The sequence below is a fragment of the Microcaecilia unicolor genome, chromosome 13 (assembly GCF_901765095.1).
Source record: "Microcaecilia unicolor chromosome 13, aMicUni1.1, whole genome shotgun sequence".
In the NCBI taxonomy this organism is placed as follows: Eukaryota; Metazoa; Chordata; class Amphibia; order Gymnophiona; family Siphonopidae; genus Microcaecilia; species Microcaecilia unicolor.
The window spans coordinates 90755521-90779216 of NC_044043.1; the positions used below are offsets into that span (position 1 = coordinate 90755521).

The 23696-nt window shown below is 43.4% G+C and overlaps 1 protein-coding gene across 1 annotated transcript in view; it reads left to right on the forward strand.

Moving 5' to 3' along the window:
- Positions 1-23696, forward strand: part of FOXJ3 (forkhead box J3) — a 114580-nt gene that overhangs the window by 58537 nt on the left and 32347 nt on the right. The window contains 1 exon segment of the mRNA XM_030186124.1: positions 20161-20289. Coding sequence (XP_030041984.1) covers positions 20161-20289 — 129 coding nt within the window.

Sequence of the window (23696 nt, forward strand, 5' to 3'; positions counted from 1 at the left end):
GGGTTAACATAGATTATGAAGTGTATCGCTATCCATATTAAACTATTTTAATATTACTGAGCTTCTTTGCATGCATTTGCATGTGACACTACTCATTGATTTTTTCCTTTTTATCCTGCTAGACGAGTTTAGACAAATGGGTTGTGTCCTCCTACCAGCAGATGGATGTAGAGAAGTTAAACTCTTTCCTGTGATATCAGTATAAAGACCAGTATAGTCTGGAAACCTTCATTATTTCTCTACCTCCGGTAGATGATGTAGATTGGCTTGGTACAGCAGATTTGTTTGCTGGACCTGATTCCTCAAGTCCTAGGCAATGGCCTGCAGTCCCTGAAATTGAGTCCTCTGGCTAGGTCTCATTCTACAGATTGAGGACAATACCACCTGGGAAAGCATTCATTAAAAATTTTAGCATCTTTAAAATCACAGAATGGAGGGCCTTTTCTTAGGACTTGAAGGTCGAGACATCTTAGTATGTCACCCTCCCTAGCAGGGGTCAGGGGACCCCAGTGAGATTCAGCAGGGTCTTTTGGAGGTGCAGGTGGGCTACAGGCTCTGCCACTGTTACCATGAGTGGGCCCCTATAATCTCAGACCAGTGAGTCCTCAAGGTAGTCCAGCAGGGGTAACCTTGGAGAGTGCAAGTCCTGTTTCTGATGCGTTTATGGTGTTCCCTTATGGTTCTTCTCTCAAACAGGAGACCATGGAAATCACAGTTCAGAAGCCTCTTTTCCCAGTATGGCATTACTTATGTACTTATGATCTGCCTCAGGGTGGTGAAAGCTGTTCCCGGTCAGGAGCAGGATCTAGGCTGGTTTTTTATTTACTTTTGTCATTTCCTGCATGTGTGGTTCCTTCTGCCCAATATTGACTTGAAAGGAGTAAGTGCCTCCCTACGGGTCTATTACTTTGCACGGGAGACCTTATGGTTGGTGATGGCCTTGGCCATGCCAGGAGATTGCTTAACCTTCCTGGACCTAAAGGAAGCATATTTGCACATTGAAAGAGAGACGCGCAGGTGTTTCCTATGGTTCTGCAGGCATTTTCAGTTAGGGCATTGCACTTTGACGTGGCCACAGTGCCCTACACCTTCTCTAAGATCATAACTATTTATGGTGGCAGTGCACCTCTGCAAGCAGGGAATCTGGGTGCTTCTGTACCTGGACAGCTGGTTCATTCAGGCCAACTCAGAAGCATGCTTCAGGAGGGCAACAGTGATAATGATAATCTGTCTGTTGGAGTGGCTCACCTGGGTATTGAACTGCATGAAGAGTCAGCTGGCACCCTTACAAGGATTGGAATGCTTGATAGAGCAGTTCAACGTGAAACAGGGGACCATTTTTCTACCAGAGGAGTTGATGCTCAAATTGCAGGCTCAAAAGAGAGCTCTCTGTGCACACAAGCCCCTCAGACTTGAGACTAGCACCAGTTACTCAGGGCCATGGTGATGACTGTGAAGGTGGTGCCATGGGCAAGGGCCCACATATTTCCACTGCAGAGGGGAGTGTTTTGTTGAGCCCCTTACTCCTAGAACTTCAGTCAGAAATTACCCTGCCAGAGACTTCAAAGGAGCCTGACATAGCGGGACAAGCCAGTACATCATCTTGGAGGGGGGGGGGGGGGTGACCACAGGTGCATGTGTCTCTGATTGGAAGGCTCGTTGCCTCAGCTGGCTCACTCAGAGCCTGTAGTTACAGTGTCTTGGGTTATTCGTTTAGTGCTGTAGCAATCTAGGTAATGTCCAACAATGCCAAGGCAGTGGCATATATCATCAGACCAGTGGGAATCTGGAGTGCAGAAATGGTGTTGGAAGCTAGCTGGTTGCACAGCTGGGCAGAGCAGCATCGTTTGGTGATCTCAGTGGTGCACAGTGTGGGAACAGCCAACGTGCAAGTGAATTTTTTCAGCCACAATGTTCTGGATCCTTGGGAATGGGAACAGTCCCTCAGCATTTCATTCCCTTATGAAGTCTTCTGTGCTGTGATTTGATAGTGTTGCAGTGGAATGCAAAATGCCCCCTTCTTCAGTCTCAGAGTGTTCAGTTTGGCCAGAATTGACACACTCGTGCTGCTGTAGCCACGGCAGGAGCAGCTAGTTTCTGCCCTGGCCCCTCAATGGCAGAGTTCACTGGAGAGTGGCTAAGCACCTGTTTCTAGTGATCCTTTTAACTCCAGCCTGGCCTCATCAGCCCTTTGTATGCAGCCTTGGTTCACCTCTTGTTGCACCCCCACTCCTTCTTTCGCAGGGACAGGGCCTTTTGAGGCAAGGTCGGTGGTCATGAGGGACCAAGATCCCTTTAGGCTTACTGCCTAGCCTTTGAGAAGAGTTGCCTGAAAAATAAGAGCTATACTCCCTCGGTGATTGTCACAGTGCCAAAGATGTGGAGACAGTCTATGTCCCTGGCCTATGTCTAGGTATAATGAGCCTTCGAGAGATGGTTCACACAGTGGCAGGTGGAAATGGTCTCCATCCTGGAATTTCTGTGTGGTGGATTGGAGCAGGGATTGGTTCTTAGTTCTCTGACAGTCTAAATGACAGTCCTTCGTTGCTTGAGGGGAATGGTAGAAGGTGTATCTGTGGTGGCTCACCTGCCACAGTGGGACTTCAGTTTGGTACTCAAAGGCCTGGTAGCCCTGGGCTTTGAGTCCTTGAAGTGAGCCTTTCTAGAGGATCTTACATTAAGGTGGTATTTCTGGTCGCCGTTTGTTTAGCCTGGCAAGTTTCTGAATTGCAATCCTTATCATGCAGTGATTCATACTTATGCTTCACAGTTGAAACTCTCTGTCTTCGTACACTCCTTTTGTTCTTACTAATAGTGGCTATTTCATGTGAATCAGATGATGTCTCCGCCTGCCTCTAAGACAGGAAAGATCAATGGAATCTTCATGAAAGCTTCATAGGTTGGATGTTTGCAAATTTCTTTTGCAATACTTGGAGGTAAGAAATCCCTTCTTGAAGTAAGATAGGCTTTTGTCTTGTTTCAGGGACACACAGAGAGGGGTCATGGTTTCTAAGTCATCCATACTGCAGTGGATTAAGGTGGGCATCAAAGCAGCTTATGGAAGGCAGGGCCACTAGGGCTTTGTGCACCCTTCATGTAGGCCCACGCCACCACCTGGGTGAAGGCCAGGACGGTTGCTCCAGAAGACATTTGTAAGGTGGTGACTTGGTCGTCACTTCATTTGTTTGTGAAGCATTACAAGATTGATGTTCTGGCCAGGGACGAAGTGCCCTTTGGCCAAGCTGTGATTCAGGGGACTGGACTTCCCCCACCCCATGATGTATTGCTTTTGTAAATTCCATATGTCTGGACTGGCATAGCAGGATGAAAAGGTGAAATTTATTTTCCTTGAGTCCTGTTAGACCAATCCAGGACATGCCCTGGATGGCTACGATGTTGGGGATGTTTCTGGGCTCATTTCACCCTCTCTCTTATATTGTAAACAGTTTACTTGCTACAGGACTGCAGTGGTTCCCTAGAGATTTGCGTTTTTAAGTCTATCCTAGAGAGTTGCACGAGGACAGAAATCTAACCTATCCCCTTAAAAATCTAGCCAGTCTCTGCGGGAATCTAACCCATCCCCACCACAAGTAATCTCCTCCCCCACCCTTACCCCACCTAGCTCTGCTGAACAGTCACTTTAACCCCCCATCAAGGAAGCCAAATACTGGTAAAAGTAACATAAATGCATTTTCTTCTGTACTCTGCTAAATACAAAATTTAAAAAGATGTACCTTTTCATAATGGCAAACCTCTATGAGCAGCATGTCCCCCTTTCGCTCTCATCCATGAGCAGCATGTCCCCCTCTCTTCTTCTCTCCATCACCACCTATCCCATATGCTCTGTATCCCCCTTTCCCATCCCCCCTCCATATATGTTCCCCTTAATCCTTTTCCCAGCCCCGCACCCACCCACGACTCCATCTAGCCACCCACCCACCTCCCCTCCGGCACTGAGTCAGGGTGCCCTCCCCGAACGTACCTCAGTGCACCTGGTGGTCTAGTGGTCTCTTCACTCTTTCCTGCCCACAGCCGCTGATCTGCTTTCTGCCACCACTTCTTTAAAATGGCTGCTGAGACTTCCAAGTGGTAGCCTCGCAAGACTTCCGTGGGGAATGGGGATCTTTCCTGCCCTGAAGAGGCCACTAAACCACCAGGGTGCATTGAGGCTCGGGGGGGGGGGGGGGGGGAGGCAGGGAAGGCTCCGCCTTCACTTCCGCGGGAACCCTGCAGGACCTAGGTCCATCCCTGTCAGATCCCTGCGGTCCTGGATGGGATCCCCCCAGTAACCGTGGGATTCCTGCTAACCCTGTTCCCGTGCAACTGTCTAGTCTATCTGTCAAATTAGGCTGTTTGGTATTGGTATACTGAAGATTTCTAGGCTACACCACCCTTTTATGCCAGTAATGTCAGTGGAAAAGTTCGTATATTGGTTGGTGTTGGAAGGGGGGATTTTGGAAGTTTGATATTAGGGTGTGGGCGGGAGTAGAAGCTTGGTAGACAAATATGAAGACTCTTAGATGTAGATTTCTGTTAAAGGTTGTTATGGGATACTAGTACCATTCTGAATCTGTTAAAATACTATTGATTATGGAGTAATGGCAGGGTCTCAGAAGGAACAACAGGATCCAGTCTTGTGCATTGTAAATAACTACAAAAATTGGCAGACTGTATGTGTTTAAAAATGCATTACTACACCTTTGTGGATAGACCATAGTGAGGAGATGCATTTTTACCCCTTATTATGCAAGACTGGCCCAGCCATTGTTAATCTGAATGTTTCCATGGTGTCCCAAAGATGAATCCAGAGTCTTGTGGGTTGTGTCCCTCTACCAGCAGGTGGAGATAGAGAGAGCCTCCGAGGTTTGCTATATGTGAACCTGTGCAGCCAGCTGAACCTCAGTATTCTGTCTATCTAGCAGGTGGAGGGACATCTCTGTGCAGCTCTTGTTTGATCTGGCTGCTGGTGTCCTTTGGGCCTAGTTTAGCACAGACAGGGGTTGAGTGGCTGTTTGCAACTTGTGGTGTACACCTGGTGGTGCCAGGTCCCTCCCGGTCTCCTCCTACCTTTCCTCCGTCGCCCGGGGCTGTTGGCCTGATTGGGTGTTTCCTTTCTCTCCTGACTAAAAAAAAAAAAAAAAGGTAAGAGACTTTGTTTTTGTTTAATCATACGGAAGAACTAGACGTTCTGCTGAGTCAGTTTTGGGGCAGGCGTTTGTGGAGCATGTCATTGCCTTCTGAGGCGGCTAAGCGCTGCTCCTGGTGTGGGTGCCGGAGAGCAGCATCGGGGGAGTGTGAGTCATGCCACCGTCAGCCTGCAGCGGGTGTTCAGCACAATGGGGGTTCCCTTCAGGCGTCCGTTGAGTTGGAAGCACAGGGGATAGTTTTGGCGGTTTCCTCGGGGCAGTTAGTGCAGCGTGCGTTGGCGGGTGCAATTTTTTCCTCTCAGGCGCAACCCTCTCTGCACGTGGTGAGGTTGAGAAGAAAAGGGTATCCGGATGCGGTTATCGCTACGATGCTGTAGGCTCGGAAAAGATCCACCTCGATAGCTTATGCTAGGGTGTGGCGTACCTTTGACTTGTGGTGTTCAAGTTCGGGATGGTCAGTGGCTTCGGCTTCAGTATCGGTTATCCTCGCGTTTCTTCAGGAGGCTGTACAAAAATCACTCTCATTGAGTTCTCTTAAGGTGTAGGTGGCAGCTCTGGCATGTTTTAGAGGCCGTCTTCAGGGGGCATCCATCGCCTTTCACCCGGAAGTGGTCTGTTTCTTGAGGGGCGTAAATCGTTTCCGCCCTCCTCACGTGCCAGTTATGCCATCCTGGAACCTTAATCTAGTTCTCAGAGCGCTTCAGCGTCCTCCTTTCGAACCCTTACCGGGGATTACGATTAAGGATCTCACCTTGAAGGCGATTTTCCTAGTGGCCATTATTTCTGCTCTGAGAATTTCAGTTGCAGGCCCTTTCTTGCAGAGACCCCTTCCTGCGTTTTACGTAGGGGGTATCGTTTAGGACAGTTCCTTCGTTTTTGCCCAAGGTGGTTTCTCGTTTCCACTTGGGGCAGTCCCTGCATTTGCCGTCCTTCCACCGGGAAGATTACCCTGAGCAATTCCGGGCTCTTCACTGCCTCGACTTGAGACGGGCTCTTCTCAGGTATTTGAAGGTGACGGATGAATTTCATTTTTCTGATCATCTCTTCGTCCCTTTTGGAGGCAGTAAGAAGGGTCATATAGCGTCCAAGGACACCATAGCCCGTTGGTTGCAGAAGGCCTTTTCTTCTGCATACGTGGCATTGGGCAAGCAATCCCCTTTGCAAGTTCGTGCTCATTCTACGCGAGCTCAAGCTTCCTCCTAGGCAGAGTTCCGTTTGGTTTCTCTGGAAGATATCTGCAGGGCAGCTGTATGGGCTTCGGTCCATATATTCACTCATCATCATCGGGTGGATGTGGCAGCTCGTCAAGATGTGGTGTTTGGCTTGTCGGTGATTTCTGCCGGGTTGGGGTGTCCTGCCCTACTTGAGGACTGCTTGGGTACATCCCACAAGTCTCTGGATTGATCTTTGGGATGCCATGGAAGGAAAAATTAATTCTTATCTGATAATTTTCTTTTTTCGGGTTCTGTTGTATTTATTTTATTTATTGCATTTGTATTCCAGATTCCCCCACCTATTTGCAGGCTCAATGTGGCTTACATAGATTTGTTAACATTGTCATTTCAGGATATCAGATCAGATACAGTTAGTAATGTGTAGCGATTAGGAAGGGAAGAAAAGAAGAAGGAAGAGAGTGATTAGGGTAGTTATAGAAGGTAAGCGTTCATAATTGAGTGGGTTCATGGGGTGACTTAGTGAGGCTGTAGGTTCTCATTGTAGGCCTTGTTGAAGAAGAATGTCTTCAGAGATTTTCGAAAAATAGTTGTTTCGTTGATTGCTTTCAAGTCTGTTGGTAATGCTTTCCATAACTGCGTGTTCACGTAAGAGAAGGTAGAGGCATGCATCAGCTTGTATTTAAGTCCTTTGCAGCTGGGGTAGTGCAAGTTGCGAAATTTGCGGGATGTTCTGAATGTTCCTTCGTTTGATTAAAAAATAAAATAAATAAATATAGACGTGGTGGAAGTATGTTGAGCAATTGGTCTGACAATGTCAGGAGAGTTTTCTATTGTTTCCATTCCACTGCTTTGGTATCATTCATACTGAGGTTCAGCTGGCTGCACAGGTCCACATATAGCAAACCTCGGAGGTTCTCTCTATCTCCACCTGCTGGTAGAGGGACACAACCAACAAGTCTCTGGATTGATCTGTTGGGACTAATGGAAAGAAAATTATCAGATAAGAATTAATTTTTCCGTCTTTGATTGAATTTTTTATTTTATTATTTTAGCAAAAAGGAAAATATACCATCTTAATATGCATACTAGCAAAAAAAAAAACTTTAAAAATTGGACACATATTTAGAGAAGTCTCTTAACATTTAGGAAAAGATAACTACATTAATATGAAAGAGACAGTCACTAATATGCATACAGACTACTGAATAATGATTCAGCCATGAGCATTAATGTTCAGATTTAAGGGTCATTTTTTAATTATTAGCACTTCCAATCCTTGTTGGGTGCCTTGTAGATATCACATTGATGCAGTATTCAAGGAGCATTTGTGTATGAACGTAGCAAAAGATGCTTTTTGTACAAGATAGTTGGTATTTTATTTTCCCTGTTACTCTTGCTGCTTTGATTGTCTGGGGGCCAGCAGAAGCACTGCTATGAATGGGGCATTCAATGAACAAAAACTTGGATAACAAGAGTTAGAAGAATGGCAAGATAAAAGTAACAGCAAATAATTTATAGTACTACAGTATACGGGTAATTTTATAACGGGGTGCCTAGGGTCACGGGGCAACAAGGCACCTATTTTAGCCTATTTTGTAAAAATGGTGAAATTCATCAAACAGCGTTAGGGCCTTTACATATGTTAAAAGAATTAATATGCGCTAAGTGCTAAGAAGTCCTATGAGCTACTTATCATTTAGTATTCATTAATTCTCTGGCATCACTTGATGAATTCCCCCCTTAGGTATCTTTGTATCTTTATAAAATACTAACACAAATGCCACAGAAATCATGCCTGGGTTGAAGATGTGGGCATTATGCCTGCTCAAGATCAAGCATAAATGTTAATGCATGTTTTATAAAGTATAAATTGTGACTGTGCCCATGGTCTGCCACAAACTCCACCCTGAGTATGCCTGCTGTACAAGTAAGCACTGCTTTGCATCACAAGTACTGTTAGACTTAACCTAATTTTGCAAGAGCCCATTTGAATGTTTAAATCAGCATTTTATATACAAACAGGATCTGTAAAATTACCCACTATGTGTTATTAAAATGTATGCATAGTTTGGCAATATTCAGAATTGCATTCATACTTATAGGAAAACATTTTAAATAAAGTAATTAAGTTTCTCACGTTTTACAGTTTCCAGAATCACCTGACACAGCAAAAGAGAGGTTTTCACTTGAGAACAAAGTGAGTAAATTATCTCTGTTGGATGATGCAGTTAATTAGTTTGCTTGGCTCGTGAGGCATGTTTCATGTCAAAACAATAGAAATGAATCTTTAGTCGGGTACACAAGGTGGAATAAATTAATGAGGGAGAAGTAATGGCTCTGGAATTCGATTGTATTGGATAAATGATCCACTACTGTATCTTCAGCTGCTGTTTCTACACTTTTGCTATGGTATAGTGCTGTTAAACTGTTCTCTGTCTTAGGGCTAGAGTTATTAATTACTAATGTTTTTAACATGCTTTATTAGTAACTAGGGTCATTGTATAACATGAGACTTATGCTAAAATATAATTTCTTAGCATCAGCTTACACTATTCTGAACCAGCGTGAGTTATCCTTTCTCACCAGAAGATGGAGGTAAAGAAAACTGAAGTCAACCAGTGACATCACTGGCTATAATGTGTGGTGCCCTTTAGAACAAGCCAGTATTTTTCTCTACTTTCTAGCAGGTGGTAGCTTTGCTGTGGTGCTTAGTCCCTGGCCTAGCTCCCCTCTGTGGTGGCCATAGTCACACAGTGTGGTTGAGCCTAACGGTTGCTCCCAGATTAGGACTGTACCTGATTAGAGCTTGAAGCATGGGGTGAGGCTTTGACTTGGTCCCAAGGGATCTCACCTGAGGGGTGCGGGTCCCCATCCCCCCACCTCTTGCCCATTTACCCTGTTTGGGTGTGTCCCCACAGGTTCCCTCTACAGCTCCCAGGGTGCCTAAATTCCCCCCAAATGTCCCTGTTTTGTTTTTGTTTTTTTTGTTTGCTGCACATATCTCTTTAAGAGAGTGGGGAGAAAAAAAGAGCAGAGCAACCCTGAACAGAGAAATCCCCTACCCTGGCGTTGAGGAATTTCCCTGTAATTAAGGGGATTTCTCTTAATTAGCATCCCCAGAGAGCCCAGGACGGCACAGAAGCTGGATCACCGAGTTGAGGCAGGTTCGGGCATCGTGTCAGGCCTGTGCCTGCCTGACACATGACTGGGGATGCCCTCCAGGAAGCACTACTCTGTTTGAAGAAACCAGCAGCTTAGTATGGCTGTCGGTTCTGTTTGCACACAGTGCGACGGGCTGTTTTTTAATTCAGAAATGGCCTTGGGGGGGGGGGGCTGTGGGGGCCTACAGAGTTGGTGGCCTCCTTGACTGATGTCCACCCCTCTGCTGAGGCATTGGGACATTAAGGCAAGAACTTGGGCCATTTTGTCTTCCTCGGGAATTTCTTCTAAGCAGCAGAAACCTGTCTCTTCCACACACTGCCGGAGGCACAGGCTCCGCTGTGGCTTTGCTGGAGTTGCCAGCAGAACCAGCTCTTTTGGGGCCTCAAAAGGAACCCTGCTTTAAAAAACTTTGCCCTGGCCACCACTCTGAGACACAGAGGCCCCAAAAGAGCTGGTTCTGCTGGCTCCTCCAGCAAAGTCACAGCTCCCAACTCTTCCCAATGAGGGTGCACCGGGTCCCTTGGTGCTGACTGGGAGTCAGGCTCTCTCTTTTTTCTGGGATGAGTAGGCCCACGTCACCTTGGATCAGTGGGTCCTAGAGGTGGTTGCCAGGGATATTCTCTGGAGTTAGCCCATCTGGTATCCAATGCCTTCATTGCCTTGCCATGTGACTCAGCTCAGAAACAGGCGGTAGTTTCTACCCTGCAGAACCTGTGCACTCTCAGGGCAGTGGAGCCTGTGCATCCAGCAGTGTGGATTGGGATGGTACGCCATATATTTTGTGGTCCCAAAGAAAGTTGACCCCTTCCATCCCATCTTGAACCTCAAAGGGGTCAATGTTTGTCTCAGGATCCAACACCTTTGGATGGAGACGTTATGCTCAGTCAGCATTGTTGTGGCCGTGATGTTCCTGACTTCCCTGGACTTCACAAGAGCTTATCTATGTATCCCGGTAAACCTTTTGAGGGGGGTTCCCTGTGGATCCTCAGTTGGTGATGGTCACCACGGATGTGAGTCTCCTCATCTGGGGAGCTCATCACCTGGGGCAAGTAGTACAGAACACCTGGTCCAGCTAGGAGGCGTCCTGGTCCATCAACCACCTGGAGACCCGGGCAGTCTAGTTGGCTGTGCTGGAGTTTCAACGGCTTCTAGTAGGTAAAGCATTTAGAGTGATGTTGGACAACATGATGGTGGTGGCATACTTCAACAGGCAGGGTGGGACCCGGGAGTCAGGTGGTGGCCCTGGAGGTGACAAGCCTCTGCCGCTGGGTAGAAAATCTTCTTCTGTCTATGGAGGGACATGGTTTCTCTGGGTGTTTTGCTCGCTTGCTTATTGCAGCTGTAGTGGTTGATGGGGCTGGGTGCGTTACAAAAAGGGACCTTCTGCTGCTTAGGCAAATACATACTGGATTGTTCCAGAGAGCACCACACATTATAGCTGGTGATGTCACTGGATTCCGTTTTCTCTATCTCCATCTTCTGGTGAGAAGGGATAACCTTCTGGTTCAGAATGGTGATGTTGACTAAAGAAAAGACAATTATCAGATAAGACATAATTTCTCCTTCATTGGCAATTGTGCACATTAGTAACTAGCCTTTATTCTCTCAATCTCTGAGATGAAAAATCTTAAGTAGCAAGATCCAGTGCTATCCTGTCTCCATGAAAAGAAAAGTGTCCTGCTGGGATTTGGAAAACATCTCACAGGACCCTGTGGACCTTTGTGCTGCCTAATTTATGCATGGGTTGGAATGTTTCTGTCCGCTATTAATTACATAAAAATGTTCTCTGCCACAGTGTCTGCCCAAGAATAGTGAATTCTGGAAACGTAGAGTGTGTAGTCTCTCCCCCTATAATTTATCTTTCCTTAGAGATATTATGTACCCTAAATTAATTGATTTTTCTTCAAAATACTTAGAATTTTGGTTTTAAAAATAATAAAATTTAGAGTGCAGACTAAATAAATGTTTTGAAAGAATAGCATTGAACACAGTGTTGGGAGAATTCATATTATGAACTAAAAATAGAAGATAAAAATGTTACTTAACTAATAGAATTAGGAAGAATTATAACACAGGTTCCCCGGATATATTTAACAAAAGAGTGTGAAAACTCATTGGTGTGAATGTGAGAAAGCTGTTGCAAAATTTATTATATTAAAATGCTATTGTGTTTGGTGATCAGTTGCAGCTACTGTAAAAGATAGTGAGCTTTTCCTTAGCCTCTGCAGAAGAAACTGGTGGGTTGTGTCCATCTACATGATCAGAGGTGGAAAACATTTAAAAAATATAATTGCCAACCAAACCATTTTTAAGAGCTATAGAAAAATGTTTCCATTGTTTTTCTGCTGTTTGCTATCGTATTCTTTCTCCTCCTTCTTGGCAGTATCCCCATCACATCCAACATTTGTCTTCCAGCTTTTTTCCCTGCTTCCTTTTTTCCTCTAGGTAATTATCCCATCCCTGTTTCTTCCATTCCAGGTACTCTTTACTCTTCTCCCCCCCCCCCCCCCCCCCACCCCAATACCATCCAGTCTTACTCCAGACACTCCCACCCACTTCAGTCTTCCTCTCTGCACCCCAGCAGCACTGGTCATGGTGTCCCCTTCTGCATCAGCAGTTGTGTCGTTCCTGTGTCAAGTCAACAGAAGCAGTAGCTGCACTTTTCCTGGGCCCAAGTTACCATAAGTTGATGACATAATCATCTCTGTCCCTGAAATTCACTGGTGGCAGCAGTCATTGTGTCTTAATTTTTTTGACAGGTGTGAGGGAGCAGGCCGGGCTCCAATAGTGATGGCAGTAGCAGCCATATCTCTGCCTGGATTCTTATCACAGGTATTTCTCCAAGGACAAGTAGGATGATATCTCCACATGGATGGGTGATGTCATGCTGATGGAGCATGGCACAGCAAGCACTCCACAGGATTCTTCTGGAAGCTTTTGAAAGCAGCCAACTGTGCGTGCACATGTCCAGCTCAGTCCTGTTTTTTTCTGCAGAGCAGTGAGGATGTGTTTTTTGGTCTCTCCCCACACTGGTGTCTCAGACAGTGACTTCTCCACGGTTCGCAGTCCTATCTGCCGTACTTGTTTTTTTGTTAGTGTCTCATGTGGGGCAGTGCTTCTCTACTGTATTTAGTTTCAGTAGTTACATTTTTCAGCAATTAAGTTTTCTTTATTTTTTTGCAGCTCACTACGCTCCCTTAGGCGTCGAGCATCTGGTTAGGTATTTTTTTCACCATCAAGCCGTTTGATTTCACCTCGGCTATTTTTGTTGACGTGTGCCAGAAAACTCCCAGTGGTTTCAAGACGTGCACTCAGTGCAACAGGACAATGTCCCCCTCATGGGCACCCATAATTGATGCCTGCAGTGTCTGGGGCCCCCTTCCTCTTGTAAATACTGATGTTAGGAAGCAGTATTAAAGATTGAGAGAAGTAGCATGAACAGATTTTTGGTTCCAAGAAGACCAGTCTATTGAGTTCAGGATTGGAGGTATCTCTCTCAGTGGCTCCGGGAGCTGCATCGGACACTGGGGGAGCATTGGCATTGAAAGGGCGTCCACCTTCCTTGACATTGAGTGTCAATAGTGGCAGCTAGGATGGTGCATCCTCTGATCCTCTCTTGAGGGTGAGGAACGATCCATCATTATTGTCATCCCTGAGGGACTCCAGGTGGAGGCCAAGAAGGTATGGTGACCAAGCAGCTCACCAATTACTTAAATAAATTTGCAATACTTCACGACTCCCAATCAGGATTTTGGTCTAACCACAGCACCGAAACAGTACTAGTTACTCTCCTGATGAAATTTAAACAAGCTATTGCAACCGGCAATAACATACTTCTCCTACAATTCGACATGTCCAGTGCTTTCAACATGGTTGACCATGGAATACTACTAAACATCCTAGAATACTTCAGAGTTGGAGGTAACGTTCTTAATTGGTTTAGAGGCTTCCTGACCACAAGATCATACCAAGTGATATCTAACTCGACTACATCAGCCCCATGGACACCTGAATGTGGAGTCCCTCAAGGATCTCCCCTTTCACTGACCCTCTTCAACTTATGATGATCCCCTTGGCCAGGTTACTATCCAATCAAAACCTCAACCCATATATATAGGCAGATGACATCACAATCTACATCCCGTTCAAACATGATGTAAAGGAAATCACCAATGACATCAATGACATCAGGTGTTCAGCACTGCGTGCGTCTGGTAGCGCTATACAAATGCTAATAATAATAATAACCAAAGCTTCCAAATCATGCATTCATGGGCGGATGCATTTCAGTTGAAACTTAATGCAGAACAAAAAAACAACGTCTTATTCACAACATAACACAAGCAAATTCACCACCATAACCACACCAAACTTTTCCCTTCCCGTTTCAGACACCCTGAAAATTCTTGGAGTTACCATTGATCGAAATCTTACACTTGAAAGTCATGTGAAGAACACAACCAAGAAAATGTTCCATTCAATGTGGAAACTTAAAAAAGTAAGACCTTTCTTCCCAAGGATCATCTTTCGCAACCTGGTACAGTCAATGGTGCTGAGTCACCTAGATTACTGCAATGCACTCTAAGCTGGTTGTAAAGAGCAAATCATCACGAAACTTCAAACAGCCCAGAACACTGCAGCCAGATTCATATTTGGAAAAACAAAATATGAAAATGCAAAACCCCTAAGAGAAAAGCTACATTGGCTTCCACTTAAAGAACGTATCGCGTTCAAGGTCTGCACTCTTGTTCATAAAATCATTCACAGAGATGTGCCGGCCTACATGTTAGACCTAGTTGACTTGTCACCCAGGAACGCTTCCCCAGCTGTAAAGGACTAAAATACAGACTAACACATGCGTCCAGCTTTTCCTACATGAGTACACAGCTGTGGAATGCATTGCCACGTAACCTAAAAACAATGTACAATTTAATTAACTTTCGTAAATCTCTGAAGACCAATCTCTTCAACAAGGCATACCACAATGATCAATAATTGTAAATGTAATCGTATCACCACTTTACCTTATATTCTGAATTGTTTTCTCCCTTTATCTGTTTGCTTAACTGCTTAATTCTATCATGTCATTTATGTTCTCTATGTAACACCAATTACTATCTTTTATTCTGGAATGGCAAAGGCCATAACGGAACATTGTAAGCCACATTGAGCCTGCAAATAGGTGGGAAAATGTGGGATACAAATGCAACAATAAATAAATAATTTTCACTTCTCTTAAGGGCCGTGGCTGCTTTCATAGCCTGCTTGAGGTCAACCTCCATAGAGGAAATTTGCAGAGATGCAACATGGTCTTCAGTTCATACATTCACTTTTCAGTTCTATCTAGAAAAAGATTCCCAAGGTGACAACCAGTTCAGTCTGTCCTTCAGAATTTATTTGGGGTCTAGAATCCAACTTCACCCTCATAGGCCCATTTGTTTATGTTCCTGACTGTTAAAAAAAAAAAAAAAAGAGAGAGAGAGAAAGACAATAAGAAACTTCCAAGAACAAGTTATAGTTCTCTGTTTGGTTGTTAAGCCTTTCCTGTTGCAGGGCTCTTCTTTACCCTTTTATTTAGAACATCTTGGTAGCTAAGAATTTCCATCTATGTGGAGATATTATCCTGATTCTCCTCGTAGAAAGCAAAGTTACTCAACTGTAGCAGATGTTTTCCGAGGACAGCATGATGAATATCTGTATTCTGAAAAACAAAAACAGCACAAATCTTCCGCAAAACCGCACGAACTGCAAAAGAAGAGGAATAAGCCAGCCACAAAGTCCAAGGAGACCAAAGTTTATTCTTTAGAAGAGAAGTACTGACATACCAACCCGACACGGGGTGTGTTTCGACATACAGAGCCTTTGTGAGGGGTTCTTAAGAGCCAGCAAAGCAATTATAAAAGATTATTGCACTTAAAATACAATAAAGAGTAGTGTTCTGTTAGCTATTATACTAGACTGAGCATGTCTACGGGAAGACACATATGCAGTGGGCTGCTTCCAAGCATTTGCTGTTCCGGGCTCTGTTGGATGATATCCTCAGTGTGGATATTCATACTGCTGTCCTTGGAGAACAACTACTACAGGTGAGTAACTCTGCTCTCTCTTCCTAGACCCTAGCAATGGCATCTTTATGCATCTGGATGATAATTAGTGTTCAAGATTTTTTGCGTCTTGACTTAGGCATTTCTATTGCTTTATTTCTGTGTACCCAAAACAAATTGAACAGTAATCAAAGGGTTGTTTGCTTTTTATGATTGTAAAACTGTTTGAGCAGAGTTGTGTGTGATAAGAATTTTTTTTGTATTTATTCATCTTTATTATTGTCTAAAGTAGCAATCTTTCTACTTTGTATGAACTGTTGCCATAATTAGGCATCAAAAGAAGATTTTGTTTTCCTTCTAAAGAGAACGGGGATGGGATTTTTGATATACCATCTTTCTGTGGTTACAATCAAAGCGGTTTACATAGTATATATAGGTACTATTTTTTTTTTTTTTTTGTACCTGGGGAAGCGGAGGATTAAAGGACTTTCTCAGAGTCACAAGGAGCTGCAATGGGAATCAAACCTGGTGCTCAGGCCACTGCACTAACCATTAATTAGGGTATTCCTCCTCAGAGTTAGGTCTCAAAAGTACTTCAGACTCTGTTCATCCTAGTATATAAGTATCATTACTAGTTAGCACAAAATCAATGAGAAAGCGGAATAGAGATTGATACCTTTTCCACCTACCTAAGTAATGTTTAAAAATGTAAGCTTTGAGGATTGCTGCATAGGCAGTGTGAATTTTAGTAAGCATGAAAGCTCATTTTTAAGTCTTACTTTTTGCATTTTATTTCTACCAAACTACATTTTGATAAGCATTATATTTTAGAAGTACTGTATTCTATTCAAGTCCAAGGAATACTATAGACAGATCATTTAAAAGTTGCTTTGGGTGGTTTCACATGATGATTATTTTGCGTTTATATGAAACAAAAATCCCTAAAGTATATAAGAATCTCCATCATAAATAGGAAAATCAGACTTCTGTGCCATATTTTCAGAGTGTGGCTGTACAGAAGCATGAATTTTGCATGCAGCTCTCATGCCTTCCTCTGCCATTCTGTCTCCAGCAAGCAATTATTTTTGAAGTGATCCATTATTGCCATTCATCACACGTTTTAGCATGCTCCAGAAATACTGCATTTTGTGTCTTCATAATGGTAATAGAATTCAGTTCACTCAGGAGGCTTGCTTTTAAACCATAGTGCAGATTTATAATAACTGTATTAGTTCTGGAAAAAATGGATTCATTGATACCTTTTATTGAGCCATCATAAAAATTATCCAGAGGGTGGTGTACGTGAGATCACTTATTATGCCTTTGATATCTGAAGTTCATGTACGTTGCTTCCTTTGGACTGAAGGTTGCCAAAAGAGTCCTGTATTCTTTTAAAACATTCTTGTGCTGGCTCACTAAGCCTACTGTGATCAGATCCCAAGTTCTAACATCATTAACGTTGTCTTACATGCCCAATAGTCCTCTCAGGTGTTTAACAGATTTCTGGATGGTAATAGCTCACCCTTCCAAAGCATGTGAGTTGTTAGCCAAGAGTCGACTTTTTTTTTTTTTTCTGGCTCCTTGTCATTGGAATTGGGTTCCAAGATTCCAATGACTGTCTGTGCCAAGAGTCTCTTAATGAGATTTAAAACACTACCGAAGACTCAATTTTTAAAATTGCTTTTGACTCTTGTAGTATGAATGGTTGTTTACTTTCTTGTACATTATTTGGAGTTCCTTTCTGTTTTAACTTTGTTTTATTTATTATTGCACACCACTTCGATCCTAACAGGCTAAGCATATGTCAAATTTTAATAAACTAAATTGAACTAATCACAGAATGATACAGCGAAAGTCGCTTTGGATCAGGTCCCTTTTTGAGTATGACCTTGATAGTTCCTGTACAAAGGACTATTTTGAAAAGAGCCATGACACTTCCCCCTAATTCTATCATCTTGCGCACACATTTTGCTTAGTGCACAAATTTGTGCTTGTAGGTTTGTAGAATACTGTTGTTATGCAAATAATTTAATTGATTAATAAGGCACAAATTGGTACTAATGACCAGTTCATAGTTAGTGGAGTTAATTGGCAATAATTAGCAGTTATGCATATAACTGCACTTAAGCGCTGTTCTATGTTAGCACCTAAATTCTATAGCGCTTACTGTGAGAAGGGCCAGAGGCGTGCCAAACACGTGCTAAACTTTTAGAATACTGTCGGTTCCATGTGTAATTGACAGCATTTAGTCACAAGCATTTACACCACCAGCCTTTGATATGGTGTTAGTGGTCGCACCTAAAGTTAAGTGTGTAAATGGCAATTATGTGCGTATTGTCTTCATAGAATTCACATTTAGCACACACACTTTTAGGCGCCTGACTTCAGGCAACCTGTACAGAATTGCTTCCTTTCTGCTTAGAGTATAATATGATAGATTTTTAAGTTAAAGGGAATTTGAAACTGTAGTGTTTGCATATTAGATGTCTTTTTCTTTTTGTACTGTTCTAGGCAAAGTATAGTGTAGCTTAAACAGCCAGCATAAACCATCCTCAAGCAGAAGCTTCACCAGTAGACTCTCAGTTCTTAACAAACCTTCTTTATTGTTTAGTACTCAGAATAAACAAAGAAAATCCATCCAATTTAGTTGCTTGTAAAAGAATTGTGGACTTATGCCCATAGAGTCTGTATCTAGCCATCTCAGAGGCAAGGAGATAGCCAGAACCTTAGCCCAGCTGAGAGGGAAAGCTGTAACACTCAAGGAAACTAAGGGGGAGAACTCAGATAACATAAATGAGGGAAAATGAGGAATAATGTGGGGTAAGATTGCTTGAGGAGATGTCCTGGAGAATGGTGAAAAATCTTGATGGAATTACAGTAGATTAAGGAGAGATCAGCCCCTAGAACAGCTGCTGATCACAAAAGCATGCTGGGAAGAATGGACTCTCTCACACAGCCCACAGGGGCAGAGAGGGAGGGTGGCCCTAGCTCAGAGCTAACAGCCAATAGGTAAAGCTTATAAGGAGTCAATCACATGAACTGCAAACTATAAGAAAAGCAGTCCTAATACACAGTGATACCTATTAAACAATGCAGTTAATTACAGATAATACTCATATTAAATATACATCATAATATACCCTGCCTCCATGAATGTGGGGGCAGAACACTTTCATATAACTATCAAATGCATTCTACTACATCTTTTTAGAGGTTCAGGAATACAAGTTAGGTGTTCATCCGTCTTGCTAATATGATAAGAGAGATCTTAATGTCTGCTGTCTTAGATCCTGATCCCTGTTACGATTGTGAAGTGTTCCTTGTTTAACAGCAGAATGGTTTACATGTAGCCTATAGGGAAGTTCTATGTGGCTCGCGTCGTAGTATCCAATGTGCATTCTAAATGTAACATCTGGTTAATTAGATAACGTATACTTGGCTCCTAAGTAATTGTAGTCGGAAGAATAGAGAGGACAAATATTTTACTGGATCCCATCAATGCCATAGCAGTCCATCATTAGTTATGAGTTTGTCGTACCTGGAATAGGTGAACAGCATGCATACTGACAACATCCAAATTCATTTATCACTGTGGCTTGAATATTACATGCTCCTGGGGTTGTTACACTGTGTATGTCAGGATATCAGTTTGTTACGAGATGAGTGATTTGGAAGGGCTTTACCTTTCTCTTTTTTTGACAGATGTAAGCTAATTAAAAGCTGTGATGACTGTTTCTGGTAGAGAGTTGGGCTCCAGCTAAGTTCATATAACTCTTATTCTGAGGTCATCTTGTGTTAGAGGTGGCGCTTTCCCTGTGGTTGATATCAGACTTGTGGAATAATCTGTTGGAAGTAAGAAAGTAATTGAACTTCTTGATGTTTAGGAAGAAGATTTTAAGGCGTATTTGGTTCCAGAGATTGGCTGAGTTTCTAGGTAGGAGACTAGGTTAGGTGAAAGTGGTGGAAATAGCAGTGCAGGTAGCTGTAATATTGTAGAGAAGTTTTCTGGGTGAGGTGAAGCCTCAGGTTCTGGTTGTGGTGGTTCCACTGTTTGGCACTAGGAGGGAGTAGTCCAGGGTCTCAGCATGTTGGCTGACAAGTTTGTTTTAATATATGGAATTTGTCTATTTGTTGTTGTGTATTATACAACCTCTGCCATCTACCTGGAATGATGGGATCATGATGGTAGAGTGCAAGACTGCAGATGTATGGATGGTTTCTTCTCTTTGTCGAGTAATTGTTGCTTTCCTATCAATCTGTGGAGTTGTTTTCCATTTGTAATCATTGTTTTTTTATTGTTAACTCTTTGATTTGTCTGACAACTAAGACAGTATATCAAGTACATTAAACGATAAATGGTATGTAGCCATGGACATTTCATTGAGGTCTGGAGAGAGATCAAACTTTTATAAAATTAAAAAAGAAATTAAGCACTTAAAATTCTGAAACATGAGTAGATCCTAAAAAGAACAATTTTCTCTCTTCCCAATGTTGTTTTCTTTACTATTAGGTTTATGTGTCAATGACTAAAGTTCTGTTGTATTTGCTTTATTTCTTTTAGTGAATGTTGCATGTGCTACTGGTTGTAGTTCACTTGTCTAATGAAACATTTCTCATCTTTAATTCTTCCAGGTAACATTCTATAATACAGATCAGGATGGCAGTGACAGTCCACGCAGTAGCCTTAACAACAGCCTCTCTGACCAGAGCCTGGCATCTGTTAACTTGAACAGTGTTGGTAGTGTGCATAGCTACACGCCGGTAAGCCTTTGTAAATCTAGTCATTTTATTCTATAGCACATAATCAAAAACTTGTAACAAAAGTAAACAGATCTGAATATGCTTTGAATTGTGCAAGGCTGCCTCTTAAAAGAAAAATAAAAAGCCTGTGTAGCCTGATTGAATTGATTTTGCCCAATGCATGCTTCTTGCATTGTGGGAGCTTGTATTCTGGAAAAAGCTGAAAGGTTTGAGATGATAATCCCATAGTACATATTGTGCAAAGTACCTCCAGGCATTGGACCGTTTTTCAAGTTCTCTTTCTACCCTATGTTTCAGTGGCATCAAAACCCTGTTCTAGAAATGATCTTTATGAAATGCACAGTTACTTTCAATTTAAGTCCTGTGTCTGATATAGCCTCAGATAAAAATATGAAGAAACAGTATTGATCACAATAATATCAAAGATCTAAGTGCTGTAAGTCTTGTGTGTCTTACTGCTTGGAATATGTATCATTTTTAGTTTTACTAGTAAAAAAGGCCCGTTTCTGACACAAATGAAACGGGCGCTAGCAAGGTTTTCCTCGGAGTGTGTATGTTTGGGAGAGTGTATGTGAGAGTGACTGTGTGAGAGACAGAGTGAAAGTGTGAGTGAGTGTGTGTGTGTGAGAGAGAGAGTGAGTCTGGGTGTGAGTGTGTGTGTGTGAGAATGAGAGTGTGTGCAAGTGTGTATGTGAGACACAGTGTGAGAGAGAGTGTGTGTGTGTGTGCGAGAGAGAGAGTGTGTGTGTGAGACAGATTCTCTGTGAGAGTGAGTGTATGAGACCAAGCGAGTGTGTGAGTGACTGTGTGGCACATAGAGAGTGAATGTGATACAGTGTGAGACAGAGTGTGTGAGAGTGTGAGTCAGAAAGACATTGTATATGAGAGAGAGTGTGAGCCCTGCCCTCCCAATCCATGCCCATCTGTCCCCTGCCCCCTCCATTCATCCTTTTCCAGCAATTCCCCTCTCTCCCTGAGCCCTGCCCTCCCAATCCATGCCCATCCATGCTACTCTGTCACCTGCCCCCTCCATTCATCCCTATCCAGCAATTCTCCTCTCTCCCTGAGCCCTGCCCTGCAATCCATATCCATCCATGCCCATCTGTCCCCTCCATTCATCCCTATCCAGCAATTCCCCTCTCTTCCTGAGCCCTGCCCTCCCCATCCATGCCCATCTGTCCCCTCCATTCATCCCTATCCAGCAATTCCCCTCTCTCCCTGAGCCCTGCCCTCCCAATCCATGCCCATCCATGCTCCTATGTCCCCTGCCCCCTCCATTCATCCCTTTCCAGCAATTCCCCTCTCTCCCTGAGCCCTGCCCTCCCAATCTATGCCCATCCATGCTCCTCTGTCCCCTGCCCCCTCCATTCATCCTTTTCCAGCAATTCCCCTCTCTCCCTTCCATGTTCCCCCCCTCGCATCCATGCTCCTCTCTCTCCCATGTCCCAGCCTGGCCCGGCCTCTTCTCCCCCCCCCCCCTTCGCATCCATGCCCCCCCCCTTCGCATCCATGCTGTCGTTTCTCCCCTGCCCTCCCGCTCCCATTGTTAAACTTTACTGCCCACCCTCTTCTCTCCCCCCAACATCTCTTTTTTTTTCTTTTTAAATTTACCTCCGTGGCGGTTCCGGCAGCGTCAGGGAAGGAGGCGGCGCTCCCGACGTCTAGCCTTCCCTTTGCTGTGTTCTGCCTTCTTCTGACGTCATCCTTGACGTCAGAAGAATGCGGAACACAGCGAAGGGAAGGCTAGAGATGTCAGGAGCACCGCCTCCTTCCCTGACGCTCTGCCCTCGACGTCAAGTTTGACGCGTGGGCGGGGCAGACACAAAGCGATCTCACCCCCTTCACTTTTGGAACGTTGGGTAAGTGAGGCTTCATTCGAACGTTGGAGGTGCGTTTTATATAGAGAGATATTTTCAGTATGTCTGATGCAAGTTAAAAAGAGGAGAGAAAGGGATGGGTAAAACAGTTCTTGTGGTATTTACCTCATCTGGATGCGAGTGTTTGTTTTTTTTAAACGATGAAAGCTAGTGAATTTGACAGACAAATTCCACTGTCATACAACAGTATTTTTTCTACACTTTGATTTATGTAGTGCAGATAAACTGTGAATAAGAAAAGTGTCAAAAAGAGATGGGACATTTCCTGAAAATGAGACCTTTGTGTTGTATCTATAAACTTGCTTCATGATTTTCAAGTCATATAGGGAGTAGTTTTCCATTTCCATATGGGTGTTAAGGTCTGCAAGCTCATTTTCAAAGGGAAGATCCATTTTGCACCTATTTGCGTGGGTCAGGTTGTCAGGGATTTGAAAATCAAATCACCACTTGTAGTTTCTGTTTCCTGACTTTCACTCCACTTGTCTCTCACCTGCTTCCAGTGTGCATACTTTTTTCCCCCTGTAGATAAAGTTATACACGCTGAAGGTGGACACTTTTCAAAATGTTATTTTATGCAAGTGAATATGTTTGCTAACATAAAACACCTTTGGGTTAGTATTCAACTGCTATGGTCGGTGGTTTTTAACGCTGGCCGTGACGTCCAAAAAATACCCCGGCCCTCAGATATTCAGTGTCAGTGCTAGATATCTAGATAAAGCAGTAACTAGCACCTCTTTCCGGACAGTGGTGATATGGAGCTTTTTTGCTGTCTGAACTTTATCTAGATGCCAGTTAGCAGACTGAATATCACTGCTAACCTGTTAACTTTTGGCTTCACCTTCAGTCTGCTCCTGGATAATGCCAAAATAGTCTGTAAGGCTTTTCAGCAGCGTTATTTAAATAGTTCTATAGAAAATCAATAGATGGCTCCAGTCAGCAGCTCTTATCTGGATAATAGATACTGTCAGGATAAGTAAATTTTGAATATCAGGCACTTTAAAGATTACCTTCCCCACATGTAGTTTCTGGACTGTTTTGCTGTATGTTTTGTCCATGTTATTATATTGGGAATTAGAAGAAGGGGAATGCTTGCATGCTTTATAAGGGAACTTTGGCATGTAAAAATACTGTTCTACATACTGAAGTCACGTCTAAAGTGGATGCTTATAAAATCACCTCAGCATGTACATATATAAAAATAAACACTCAGAAAATGTAGGGTGGATTCCCACGCCCTTTATAGAATCATGCTTAGTGCTGATTCCCACGCCTAGCTTTAGGTGCCAGACTTACGCTTGCTGAAAGCTGGTGTAAATGCTGTGGCCCAAGTTAGACGCACTGAGGCCGTATTCTGTAATACTGAGTGCGACTTTTCAGAATGCTCCTGACATACTCCTTTTTGAGTTATGCACTAGTAGAGTTAGGTACCATACGTTATTTGTTTATTTGTTACATTTATAACCCGCCTATCCAAACATCTAGGTGAGGTACAATAAAATACTCATTTTTCAAAAAGCACAAATAATACAC